General features: G+C 34.6%; 1 protein-coding gene across 1 annotated transcript in view; it reads right to left on the bottom strand.

The window, feature by feature from the left end:
- Window positions 1–201: 201 nt before the first annotated feature.
- NDFIP2 (Nedd4 family interacting protein 2) overlaps window positions 202–14,167 on the bottom strand; it is a 61,502-nt gene continuing 47,536 nt past the window's right edge. Inside the window, exons 6-8 of the mRNA XM_054586466.1 lie at window positions 7,435–7,501; window positions 4,753–4,858; window positions 202–3,673 (exon numbers count right to left, since the gene is read on the bottom strand). Coding sequence (XP_054442441.1) covers window positions 4,755–4,858; window positions 7,435–7,501 — 171 coding nt within the window. The 3' untranslated portion in view covers window positions 202–3,673; window positions 4,753–4,754. The remainder of the gene's footprint in view (window positions 3,674–4,752; window positions 4,859–7,434; window positions 7,502–14,167) is intronic.

Here is a 14,167-nt window from a genome sequence, read left to right as displayed (position 1 = left end):
AAATTAAACTGCACTCTATTTCCTAACATATAAATTATAGTGACAAGTCCTGGCTGGTGTGGCTCAGTGGACTGAGTGCTGGCCTGGGAGCCAAAGGGTTGCTGGTTCAATTCCCAGACAGAGCATATGCCTGGGTTGCAGGCCAGGTCCCCAGTAGGGGGTGCGTGAGAGGCAACCACAGAGTGATGTTTCTCTCCCCTTCTCCTCTTTTCCTCTCTAAAAATAAATACAATCTTTTAAAAATAAAATACTGTGACAAGTTAATGTTGCACACTCCAACCTAATTCTATGCCAGTTGTTTTTATCACAAATCTTAACGTGATTTGCCATATAAACATTTTAGTGAGGCAAAGGTCGTTGTATGTGAATCAAACTGATTTTCAAAAGGATGCATCGACAGGTTCACATTTCCACATCTATAGAACTTTATTAACAATAAAACACATCAGCATATTTTATATATGGGCAAGGACATTCCTATAATAATAAATGGCACAATATCATCTAACTGTTGAACTTTATCAAGATGAGGTTTTAAAAAATAATACACTAATATTCCATACAACTATTTGAAGAATTAAATAAACAAAATAACACACAACAGCAGTTTAAAAATATAAAGCTCATTGTTTACTATTTATCATAAGCTAGAATCATTCAAATACAACAACTTCTATTTTTAAAAGAAGATACTACACGCATCCTACAAACCAAGCAAATGATTTGGCTGGGAAAGGCTGCGGCAGCAACAGCTGGCTCCTGCCCTAGCACTCCAGTTCCTTTTCTCAAAGGGCAGGGGGTTTAGGCGGCCACTTGCCAGTCCAGTGTACAGCTATATATACAGCGATCACATAATTAATCCTCCAAATTAGGACCACTTGAGAGTGAGAAGATGCCCTCTTAAGCTGAGAAAGTGAAATAACCAAGGCTGTTCTGAGCAAGCTCAGGATACATGTCAATCTGGTTACATAAAGTATCAGATGCATTATCAGTAATTGCTTTTGTGCTTTGGGGGGGCAATACAGACTACTTGAAAAAAATTAAGGAACCTTGTATTTTTCTACAATTGGATTTTTTGGACTCCACTTTTACTGTTAGGAGAGGTTTCACTGGAAATATGAGTGACTGTTGTTTTAACGGGTTGAAAATCACAAACAATCTCAAAGGCATGGCATACATCTTATAGACTCAAAAAAGGGGCTAGATTAGTATTTTTTTCTAGTAAACAAAGATTTTCATTTTTACTGAATATAATACATTTGTCTTTACTTTTAAATTTCTAAAGTCTATCTTTAACACAGAAAATATATTTTTATCTTAATATCAGCTTATATAAACACATAAAAATGGATTATCTGGCCATAACTAGCTTATTCAAATATAATAGAAATAATTTAATAAACTTCTTTTTCAGTAACTTCCAAGCCCAAGTTCACATTCATTCAAAAATTTAGACACCCTAACAGGGTTTGATTTTCAATCTTTAAGGCAGAGTGCAAAGGTGAGTGTGTCCCCAAAACACACCGGCAGCTGTTCAATCCCAGCTCACAGGAATGAAGGGAAAGAAAAAAAGCAGGGTTTCATGAAAGATGGTGTTAAGTTTTTAAAAATAATATTCCAATTCCCCTTCTTGGATGATGAGATTTAAGGCTACCATTGAATTGTTACCAATTATTGAGAATTAGGTAACAAAGACACTTGAATCTTACAGATTTGGAGAAACAAAAATAAAAACAAAAAGTGAAATTTTGATGTTGGATCAAAAGTGACACATCCATATTCAGAAACCAAGTATAAGTAACACAAAAATTAAAATGTAATTTTAATAAACTGATATTTAACATCTGATCTAATCATTTAAAATCAGCATGCATCATAGCTTAACTCAGTTAAAAATTATTAAAAGAACATAGTATAGGTCTCTAGGAAATTAATATGAAAGAGAGAAGGGATCTAGTATGAGTTTACATTTCTTATAAGTACATTCTAATTTTAATTAATTTCCAAATCAGGCAATTACATTATTTATTGTTTTATTGTTTTCTGTACTCCATGCTGTTGTTCTACTCCACGGGGTGTGACACAGGTACTTTTTAAATCAACAGTAAAACTCTAGGCAGGGAAGGAGACTGAATGAGGGCAAACAAAAAATAGAAGGCACAATTAGCAAAAACAAAAATGTATGTTTTATTATCAAAGACAATGAAGTAAATCAGAAAATACAGATAAATACAAAAGAAGTTATAAAGCATAATAAATTTTTTTCCAGAAATGGAAAAATGTCCCTGAATAGTTTTAGGTGTTATCTTTTAGTAGTAGTCAGTGTCTAATAATAAACAATCAATTTTATATGGTCTATTTAACTGTATTAAATGATTTTTAAGTTTAAAAGACGAGATAATTCTGAGTGTTTTTAATGGTGGCACTCAAAAGCAAAGACATAACGGAAAAGAAAAATAAATGAGACACAAAATGATTTGCTTATGAATGTAGATTCCAGTTGTGCCAATGGCGACACACACATTCTCACAACACACAACACACCCCAGACCCCTACACTCCACAGACACATTTCCATAATTTGAAAACATATTTTGCATATCAGGATATAATTTTTACAAGTTAATCCTATAATCACAAAGCTAGAGATAATAGCACAAGTTTTTATTCACTAAATTTAACAAACTAAATATCTAAAAATTATTACAATGATACAGAAAAGATACTTTTATTGGCTTTTTAAAAGACAAATGCAAATGAGAATCTTATTCAAAAAAGTAATTTTTAAAAATGTCTTCAATGAAATAAATATAATATGTAATACAACCGTTTCCTGTAAGACTCTCTAAGGTGGGCAATGCTAAAAGCCAAGCTTCTCATTTGAGGATCCCGAAAACTGGCATGTCCCTTAAAAAATTTTTTTCTTATAAAGGATATGTGAAATACACACCTTTTCTTAAAATTTGTCCTAAAACAAACCATCTTTAACACCCAAATGTTCTCTATATATTAAGTTCACTTATTTTAAAATTAATGTGAAGATATCTAGACACAATTTCTAAGAAAACAATGCAGAAAGTAATTTACGCATGGTTATTTACAGAAAGAGCTTTGCTAAATAATGATGTAAAATCATATTCCAAAATCTGACATAGCTTTTCTAATAATCAGCACTGCAGTTTCCAAAAAACTTTGTAACAAAGGATATTCCATGTGTAGTTACCAGATGAATCTAAGAGCCAGAAAACTAAAGCATTTGACATGGTTAATAATTTCAATTTTATTATACTAAACGTCAGGTCAGGAGTCAATGGCATTTACATGCTAGCAGACTGTTTACCACTCAACTCTTTCAATTATATCAAACACTGATTAACCAAATGTGAATGGACTTTACAGCTACAAATTCATGGTGTCTTTCAAGTATATGCAAATCTTTTAAAGGGACACATATGCAAACGCACAAAACAAATGAAATATAAATATTTAAGAGAATGAACAGAAATGGTTTTTAGTCATAAACCACTCTGCCATTCAATTTTGAAGCTCTATCTTTTCTTAACTAATTTGTCTTCTGTTATTAGTAGTCTTCTATCCTATTAAAGTTGTAGGTTTACAAGATGATCTGGAAATTTCACATTGGTGTAAGAAAGGAATGTCTGGTTGATGTAGTCTAGAGACAAAGAAAGAGTTAGTCTTAAAATGTATTAAGTTGCATTTATCTAAATGATAATACAATGAAACCCCATTTTACAGCTGTATTAGATCAAGTATACAATGTTATTTTGATAAAAAAAATAACAGAGTAGCATAGACCAGAATATATTCTAAAGTTTAGGAGACCATCTAGAAAATAATTGAGTTTACATAAAAGTCATATAAGTTAAAAATAAAATGTAAGCAACCAAATCACAAACTATACAATTTTTTAAAAGAATACACCTAGTATATAGCAACCTTGAGACACTCTGTACTAGTAGATACATCCAGAAGTGTTTTAGGAGGTCTTTTGCTGTTCAAATACTTTAAAGGTCCAATCATTTATAGAAACGAAGTGTATGGTACTTGCTTTAACAACTATGATACAGGGTAGGGATATGAGGTCTCTTTGTGTGAAGATACCACTAGCTGCACAATGAATGAATGATCTGACTACACAGCCTCCAGAAACGCACTGGGTAACTCAAGACCACCTCTGCTGATTTCTTTGCGTTTCCCTTTACTCACGTTGTAGCCTTCATTGTTGATACAAACTGTCACACATTGAGAAAACAGTAACAGAGCTCCTATTTTTCACACAACTTTCATTCCTTGATCCAGTTTGTCAACATCAGTGCACGGCAAAATGCTTTCCCATCACAGATTCACTTTTCGTCCCTTTAACTAGATGTCTATGTGGATGTCACGTCCTTTTATGCAAAAATGCTCATACCTTCTGTGTAAGTGTTTTGTCATATTTTGTTTTTAAAGCCTTCAAAGTTTGTGCTTGTGGTTACTTTGTATGTATCATGTAGTCAAAGTTTCAGTTTACTCATATATTTAAAAAACTAAACTTTATGAAATTTCATTTTATAAATCTAAGTTATCTTTAACAGTTCACAACTAATTAAATTTCAATAAGCTGTTTGCAGCATAAAATGTTAAATTTGCTAAATCTGAGTAAATGACATGACCACACATTAAGCATTTAATATGTATCTGGGGAATTTGAATAAAGGGAATAAAAAGAGTTAATCTATTAATATATCTTACCTCTACAATAAGAAGAAATATCTTGTTCTATGAGCAGCTGCCATACTTTCAGACATGTTTCTGACCTTTAGGTAATTAACAAATCCTCTGAAGAAAAGGAGCAGGCCTGAAAAGGTTGAAATAATACAGCTATATTTTGTTCTTAGACAGTAAGGGGTCATGATATATTTAAAGTAGACAATTATAAACACGATCTTCTTGGCTTAAGAAATTTATCTGTAGAATTCCATTTATTCCATAGTATATTTTACACTCTAATGATAACTCCATCATGGGGAAATATAAAAATTTACTGCCATCTAAAAATTATTTCAAATTACTAATCCTAGATATATCTAAAGTAAAAATTAAAGCAAACCCAGCCATGAAAATTCAGAATTACACAAAAATATACATTAAATAATTTCTTTAAATAGCAAAGTTACCTAATGCACTTAAACTGTTTCAACTCCTAGAAATCCCATTTTAACAAATTTTCAATTAATGTATCTACTAAGCAAACTAAGTTTACTGTTATAAAATAGTGTTCAAGAGAGAATGTACACAAATTAATGCTAACAATTGTGGGATAAAACTAATAAGCCTGTCTGGCAATATCAAGTGCCTGTCATCGGTAAAATCTATACTTGAACATATGTGCATTCCATAAATAATTTTAATTATTAGTTCGTATTTTCAAGTAATAAAAGACTAATTTATAATAAACATTAAGAAGAATCAAGAAAGAAGACTTGGAAAGTGGCCACTCTAGTAATTTCTTAAATGATTTGAGATATATCTCATATCTATCTCAGTGTTCTCCTCAGTACAACAGTATTTGAAAATAATAGCCATTTATATCACAGGTATCTTTATTAATGATTAAGTATAGAAAGCAATAACATTATTAGTAGACTAAAGTCTTTGATATATTTAAGCATACAATTCTAAGGAAAACATTGATTAACTCCAGTAAAGTTTTAACCAAGTAATTGTGGGTGCAAAAACAAAACCAGAAGATACGTATGCATGCAACTTCCCTCACAAGGAGGAAGACTTTGCCAGTTTAAAATGCAAAGTCCCAAACTAAATTTGTACCCCAACTCCAAGTAATCAAAGCACTAAAAAGAGGAAAGATAGAAGAGCTATATAAACAATGACTTAAACGAGTGGCATAAATTCCAGCTAAATCGGACCCCATCTGCTTCCCAAATCCTAACGCCTTCCTTCTGTGAGTCTCTCTCTGAATCCCACCCTGCGTCCTTGCAGGTGCTGTGCAAAGATAATGGACGTTGTGACCCAAATGTAAAAGTATTCTTGTATCATGTAAACCAAAATTACTTGCGAAATCCCTTCTTTTGTTTATGAAGCTGCTGTTTCTAAGACATACTTTGTTCTGCTTAGGCATTTTCCAAAATAAGCCAATTCATACCTAGAGACCAATCACTCAGCAGCTATTATTTCTGAATTGTATAATGTGCTCAACATCCTTGCGTATATGTGAGAGTCACGTTTTTACCATGCATTAAGTTTTCACATTCCCCAAAGTACTAGGCAGCGGCTCTGATAAGGAACTAGGGTTGCCCTCCGCATTCCACTCTGCCCCACAGCTGCCTCCTCAAGCTTCCTCCAGCTCTTAATATATAGATAAGCAAATATACTCAATTAATATGCTTAACTACTTAATAAACTTTATCTGTTTTTAAGAAACTCAATTTGAAAATGCAGAATTCAGACAGAATATAATTAACAATATAAAAAACTGGCCGAACCCAATATGAGTCTTACTCCCCAGAGAAGAGAGTAACTTCACTATGATTATTTGAGAAAGAATCCAGGATCTTTAGTGACCTTAACTGGTGACCCTAACTGACCACTATGAATTTGTGTCTCAAAAGATCCTAAAGATCCAGTAGCAGGACTAAGTAAAAACTCAGGAGAAGACTGCCACCTACTGAAATGCTATTATTTGCTGGTACAATTATTCTACTAGAAAAATGTGGGCTTTCAAACCTAAGTAGAAACAAAATGTATACTTCATGTCAGTAAAGAAATTTGAAATGTGGGTTAAACGTATAATGAGATTTTAAGATTAACTATCATACATCTAAAGTAAAAAAACACAAGGGGACAAAAATTGGACATCCAAAATTCTTCAATATTAATAAAAAGAAATTCCTTGTAAGAAGGCCACGACAGAAACACAGTGATCATCAGGCACGAAACCTTTCCTCATGCCCAGCAGACCAATGACTGATGCAGGGCGCATTTCAAAGGTGTAAAGAATGTTTCCAAGATCCAAAAATAACAGAATGGGGAGAACTTCAGACCATCCTACTCTCAACATTTTTGAAAATCATTAAAAGAAACTATGTATGTGTATTTTCAAGATAAATAACAAAGACAATTATTTTTTAATCATACTATGATTTTCTGGTTTTCTTGTATTTGATTCTCATTAAACCAGTGACTGTTTAAATTAAATGGCTCTGAATTTTCAACCTAAGAAATCTGGTGTACTATGCAGAATTATTTGAATAGCTGAGATGATGATATAATTGTTTGGATATAAGAATTTTACAGTACAATATTTATTTTCACTAAGTTGTAACACAATGTATTTACATCTTATAATTTTAGGAAATACCAAAGTTAAACTAAATGCAAATTAATCAAAGTGAAATACATTAAGAATAAACTCACCAAGGACAAGAAATATCCACCAAAGCCAATATTGTCCATTGAAATATCCAGTAAAATAATCAGAAAACTATGGAATGAACATAAATATATTAATCATATATCACTGTATCTAAATTAAAAAATTTGAGATTAGCATCAGTTTCAGAATAATTTACCTCAAATAATCTTTGGCACTTAAAAACAGCACAAAAAGAAAAACAAAGGAAAAAAATATTTCATGATACACATATAAAACTATTTGAGGGGAAAAAAAAACTTTGATATATAACATATAAAATATTTTGGGAACAAAAGTCTGTTTCCATCTGCCTGTAAGAAAAAAGGGTAATTGCTGTATCTGTAAATCCCACCTTTTCTCATTAAAGAGTTCACATGTGAGTTCCCTTTTCATAATCTCTCAAAGCTACAATCCCAAATACACTACAGCTACCTGAGATATTAACACCAAAGCCACATTAGTTTGATCTTAGCAGGTGGATATGTTCAGCTGACCTCCAAAAAGAAGAGCTGCTGACCTTCTGTGCACCCCCTACTGTTAATCACTGCCAAGAATACCAGGCACATAAAGACCCCAACTCATTAGAGTCTTTTTATTTTCAAACTGATGCTCCAGCATTCAGTTCCCGGCAGTGAGCTGCGAACAGCTAAAAGAGCCTTGACGCGGCATTTCACCAGTTGTTCTCAGTGGCCTGGCCGCGCTAGGCAGCTTCATGTTCTCCGTGAAACAAGGACAGGAACAAGCACAGGGAAGGCAGGGTTCGCTGCTACTGGGCACAGGCACTTTTCCTTCATTAGGCTCTGGTCATCGAGATTCACTATTTCAAATTTTTTTAAAAAATCAATCTAATTTTCTTCAGAGCTACTTCAGATGATTCTTCCCCATCACCTGAACAATGCTTTTTACACTAGAAAATCTACTCTAAAACTACTAAAAATTGGCTTGTTTTATCCACTGTTTCCATTGGTCTCCAAACTGAATCTGATTTAACTAAAAGTGATTTTGTTCAATGCAGATTTGTCCTCAGATCTGAAATGAATTAAAAGTATCCATTTCCAACTTTATAGGTAATTACCTCCAACTATTTATTGGTAATTTCCGTAAAAACCTAAAAATCCTACAGCTTTTGTAGTAACAAAAATGCTTATGAATTCTAAATAATGATACTATTGAGGAAATATATCTACTAAAGATTATCTAAATCTGTTTTTTAAAGCCTTTTAAATATTTTAACAGGAAGTATTTATAATTTATAAATTAACCAAGATATAAATTCTTAGAGTTTTAGAAATTTCAAAGCTTAAAAATTTCCTAGTACATTAAAGATGCAAATCGTTCATACACCAACACCTGTAAAATATGTACAATGAAGGGAGAACTAGAAAATTGGGAAAATATAGCCTGTAAAGTAGAATTGAACTATACTACTTTAACGCAAGAGATTAATAATTAGAAATAAAAGGTTCTCATATAGGTTTTATAGACTATAAAACAAAAAGACATAAAGAGCCAAAGCAATACATTTTTAATTTTTTAATTTTAAAACATATTTAATACATAATGTTACATGGTAAGAGACAACAATGTAACATTATATATTAAATGTTTTAAAATTAAAGAGTTAAAAATGCATTGCTTTGGCTCTTCATTCTTCACCCAATATATTTACCTAAAGTTATTCTTTATTTACGTCCAAATAACGAATATAATTACCTTCCTCTTGAAGTCAGAAAGACTCATTATGTAAAAAAGATAAATAAACTTCTACTCACTGAGTTATCAAAAATGTTTTCAAATTCTAAAAATCATAGGGTTGAGTCAAGTTGTTGTTTAAATAAAAGAAATAAGTGAATCAATCAGAAATCAAAGTTTGGAAAAATAAATGAACAAGAGCTTATCTGATTTTATTTTATTAATATAATACCAGTATTTTATTGTTTACATCCTGTCAATTTTCAAAAAGACTTGTTTTTAATAAAACACATATGCATTACAAAAATAAAAATAAAAACATCAAAGCCGTTGGCACAAATAACATCAGAATCTTGGGCTAAAGATAGACTAATCTGAGGTTCATGGCAACTTAGAAACACAAAAGAGAGCAGCAATATGATTTATGAATTACTTATTTTCTAATAAAGGAAACAGCCAGGCATTCAGGAGGAAACCTTTCACTCAGCACTGACCTCCATGGAAAATTTATTGCTTGGAGCATTATAATAAAAGTCAAAATACAGAGGCAGTACAGAATTAGGAGAACAGGCACTGAATTGAGAACAAGCTAGAAAACACAGTACTCACAACCTCACTCAACCACATCAAAATTACAAATGAAAGGCAGAACAACCATTGTTCAGAACCACCTGAAATCAAGCAGAATCCTACAATTAAGGATATAAAAAAGAAGCCACAGCAAGATTGGTAGGAGTGGTGGAGAGAGGAGCAGGCTGGTTCTACACCTTCTGAGATACCGGAAGGGATATCTCAGCTAGAGAAGTCCCTGCTGAGGAGTGAGGGGTCCCGGGTCCCCCAGCCCAGGGTTCCAGTGCCAGAAAGAGAAGTCCCCATAAATTCTGGCTGTAAAAAACCAGTGGGGACTGAGGGTGAGGGAAACAGAGGGCATCTAGAATACCAGGCAGTTCCTCTTAAGGAGCCCACACACAGATCTACTTGGTCTCACTCCTTCTGAGCTCCAGCACTGGGGTAGCAGCTCAAAAGGCACCAGGAACATAGGGGAAAACTTAACTGTCTGGCATTAGGATGAGGGCTGGAGGGGCAGCTTTCTCCCAGAAAGAAGTGATAGCAGAGGCCACTGTTCCTTTCCTGAGCCTTTCTCGCATGGAGCTGGCAGCAGGGTGCCATATCTAAGCCTCCATCAACCTGGCTATTCACCTTTATCTTGGTCATTCCTTCAGACTCGGCCCCCACCCAACTTGTAGGTCCACCCAACTGTTTCCAGTGGCTTTTCCATAAAAATGCTCTATCTTGGCTCATACTTCAGATTTTCCTAAAATCCTTCAAATAAGCAGCATCTGGCCTCAGCATGCCCTACACCTCTTGCTAAGTGTCCCTAGGCCTGGCACTAGTGGTAGCAGGCTTTGGTTCACAGCCTGAACCCTTTTGTGTAACTACAAGCCCAGCACAAGTAGCAACTCGCTTAGTAGCTCATGTTGGGCAGTTCTGGGTAGAACACAAGCAGTGGTTGACCTTGGCCTACACCTCCCCATGGACAGGTTCAGACTACACTGAAGCACCACCCAAACACCCCAAGAAGCGACACACTCAAGGGGCATATTTAGTGGGCACCAGAGTCCCAATGAAGTCATTCCTGTTCTGTGGGGTGGGCCCTACATGGCTGATCCTCAATGATAGTCTCAGCCAGTTGTTGCAGCTGATCAACCCGGGGGGTGCCAAAAGCAAACAAGGCTCAACTACAAGAGGATGGCGTACACAGCCCACACTGGGGCGAAGAGGGGAACCTGGAGTGCCCAGCTTGGGTGAACAGAGAGGCTGTGCCACTGGACCCCACAGGACACCTACTTACTACATTAGACCACTCTACCAAGCCTGGGAGATGCTGCAGTTCTACCTAATACATCAGACACACACACAGGGAGGCTGCCAAAATGAGGAGACAAAGAAATATGTCCAAAGTGGAAGAGCAAAACAAAACAAAACGAAGACAAGCAATGTATTAGATGCAGAGTTCGAAACACTTGATGTAAAGATGCTCAATCAACTTAGGCAAAGAGTAGATGAACCTGGAGCTTCATCAACATAGGAAAAAAAGGACATGGAAACCATAAAAGAACCAGTCAAAAATGAAGGATATGCTAACTGAAATGGAGAATAATTTACAGGGAATCAACAGTAGAGTAGATGTAGCTGAGAATTAAAACAGAAACTTGGAATATATGGAAAGAAAAAATACCCAATCAGAACCAAAAAAAAAATCCAAAATAATGAGGATAGTGTAAGGAGCCTCTGGGACAACTTTAGGGGTACCAACATTCACATCATGGGGATGCCAAAAGGAGAAGAGAGAGCAAGGAACTGAAAACCTATGTGAAAAAGAATGACAGAAACTTCCCTAACCGGGTGAAGAAGTACACATACAAGTCCAGGAAGCACAGAAAGTTCCAAGTAAGACTGACCCAAAGAGGCCCACTCCAAAATACATCATAATTAAAATGCAAAGGTTAAAGACCTAAATACAAGATCTAAAACAATATATTACATAGAAGAAAACACAGGTACTAAACTTAATGGACCTTGGTCAAATCTTATGAATTTGACCCCAAAGACAAGGGGAAGTAAAGGCAAAAAATAAATGAATGGGATTGTATCAAACTAAAAAGCTTCTGCACAGCAAAAGAAACTTACAACAAAACAAAAAGACAACCAACCTAATGAGAGATGATACCTGTAAAAAACAGCTCCAACAAGGGGTAAATATCCAAACTATATAAAGAACTCATACAACACAACACCAAACAAGCAATCCAATTAAAAAAATGGGCAGAGGACCTGAACAGACACCTCTCCCAAGAAGACTTACAAATGGCCAACAGATATATGAAAAGATGTTCAACTACACTAGCTATTAGGGAAATGCACATCAAAACAACAATATACCACACCACCTCACACCTATTAGAATGCCTATTACCAACAAGACAAGTAATAACAAGTGTTGCAGAGGTTGTAGAGAAAAAGGAACTCTCACTCACGGCTGGTGGGAATGTAAACCGGTAGAGACAACAATGGAAAACAGTATGGCAGTTCCTCAAAAAAACTAGGACTAGAGTTACCGTATGATTCACCTATCCTTCTTCTGGGTATCTACCCAAAAAATGTGAAACCATTTATTTGCAGATAATGAAACCCTATGTTCACTGCAGCATCATTTATGGTCCTTTGATAGAGGATGTGGCACATATACACAATGGAATACACTTGGCCATAAGAAAAGATGAAACACTGTCATTTGCAACCACATGGATGGATCCTGAGAATATCATGCCAAGTGAAATTAATTCAGAAAAAGCTAAGAACCATGATTTCACTCACATGTAGGATATAAAGCTGAAACTCACAGACACAGACCACAGTCTGATAGTTACCAGAAGGAAGGGGGTAAGGTACTAAAGGGTAAACAGGGCCGAATATACGGTGACGGAAGACGATCTGACTTTGGATGGAGAATACGCAATGCCTTACAGATCATGAATGATAGAAATGTGTATTTGAAATCTATATGATCTTATTAACCAATGTCATCCCAACAAATTTAATTTAAAAAAAGAAATACATTAAATCCATAGTTTAAAATACTTTTGTAATGAGTAATGTTTTAATCAATTAAATAATGTAGGTGCATAGCTGAAGTGTCTGAAGCATTTAAGAGCAGCTGACATATTAGGTTTGTGATTCTACTGAAAATTTGAGGAGAATGTGACTTTTTCAATCAGAAATCAATGTGTAAATAAATATGACTAATAAAAAGTATATATTTTATTAATTGTACATTATAGCACTGAAATGTGTGTTGGTAACTTTTTAAAAGACTAAAACAATGAAGGCACTTTTAAGCATTCTCCTAGGCCTTATCTTAAGGAAATTAGAGGGAAAAAAGCTTTATAAAATAAAGCCAAAAAGAGTCCTTCAAAAGGCAAAGGTAAAGAGCCTGGGGGAGATTATGCTAACTAGAAAAATTCTTGAGATGGGAAGAAAAATAGGATTTCTCCTGTTGTCTCCCTGTACAACCTTGTACATAAGAGGTAGACAGAAGGTGACATCCAGGAACAGTAAGAAAATGGGGACGCTTTGAAGGAACAGAAAAGGGGAAAGATGACTTCTGATTCCCACTTCAAAGGCCTACATCACTTTTGAGCTCTTATGTTAAAGTCCACAATAATTTTACTAACCAACAGAAATTTTTATGTTTAACTGATTTAGAAAAGCCTGCCTTATATAACAATAGTGGTAGCTATGATTTACTGAGCACATAATACATGTATCCTGCAACCAGACATGGCATCTTAATTGCATTATTTCTATACCTCACAAAAATCTTGAAAGGCAGCTATTATCAGCTTATTATGAAGATACTAATGCTCAGAGGAACTTAAAAACAAAGAACATTCATATAAAAAAAAAAAGACCCAAACAAGTTCTTCTGCTTTCAAAACTCCTTCCATATACAGTAGTCCCCTCTTATCATCAGGGAATATGCGTAAAACTGTGGCTAGTACTGAGCCCTATACACAGGATCCAGCAGAAGGAACACCTGCTTGAGTGTGGCTGGCAGGTAATAATATAGATGTAATAATTTATAGTTTTAATTTGAACACCTCACCTAAAATGGCATATGATGTGCTTGAGTATGACAATGTTATATTATAGAATTACATGCTTATGATTTTGTAAAAAAAAAAAAAAAAAAAGGGGGGAGTCTGATTTGTGCTGGACCCTGTATACTACAGTTTTTCCTATACATACCGATGATAAAACTTAATTTATAAATTAGGTACAGTAAGGGGTAACAATAATAAAATAGAACAATTATAACAATAAAAGTTGTGTGAATGTGTGAGAAAGCTGTGTCTTTCCCACTCTCTCTCAAAATATCTGAAATTTTCTACTTAGTATTTTTGGACCACGGCTGACCGCACGTAACACAAACTGCAGAAAGCACAACAGTGGATAAGGGGGGGCTACTGTACTAACAAGCTC

The sequence above is a fragment of the Pteronotus mesoamericanus genome, unplaced genomic scaffold (assembly GCF_021234165.1).
Source record: "Pteronotus mesoamericanus isolate MK-2021 breed Mesoamerican mustached bat unplaced genomic scaffold, CSHL_Meso_final contig_94, whole genome shotgun sequence".
Classification (NCBI taxonomy): Eukaryota; Metazoa; Chordata; class Mammalia; order Chiroptera; family Mormoopidae; genus Pteronotus; species Pteronotus mesoamericanus.
This window is presented reverse-complemented; position numbering and strand designations above follow the sequence as displayed.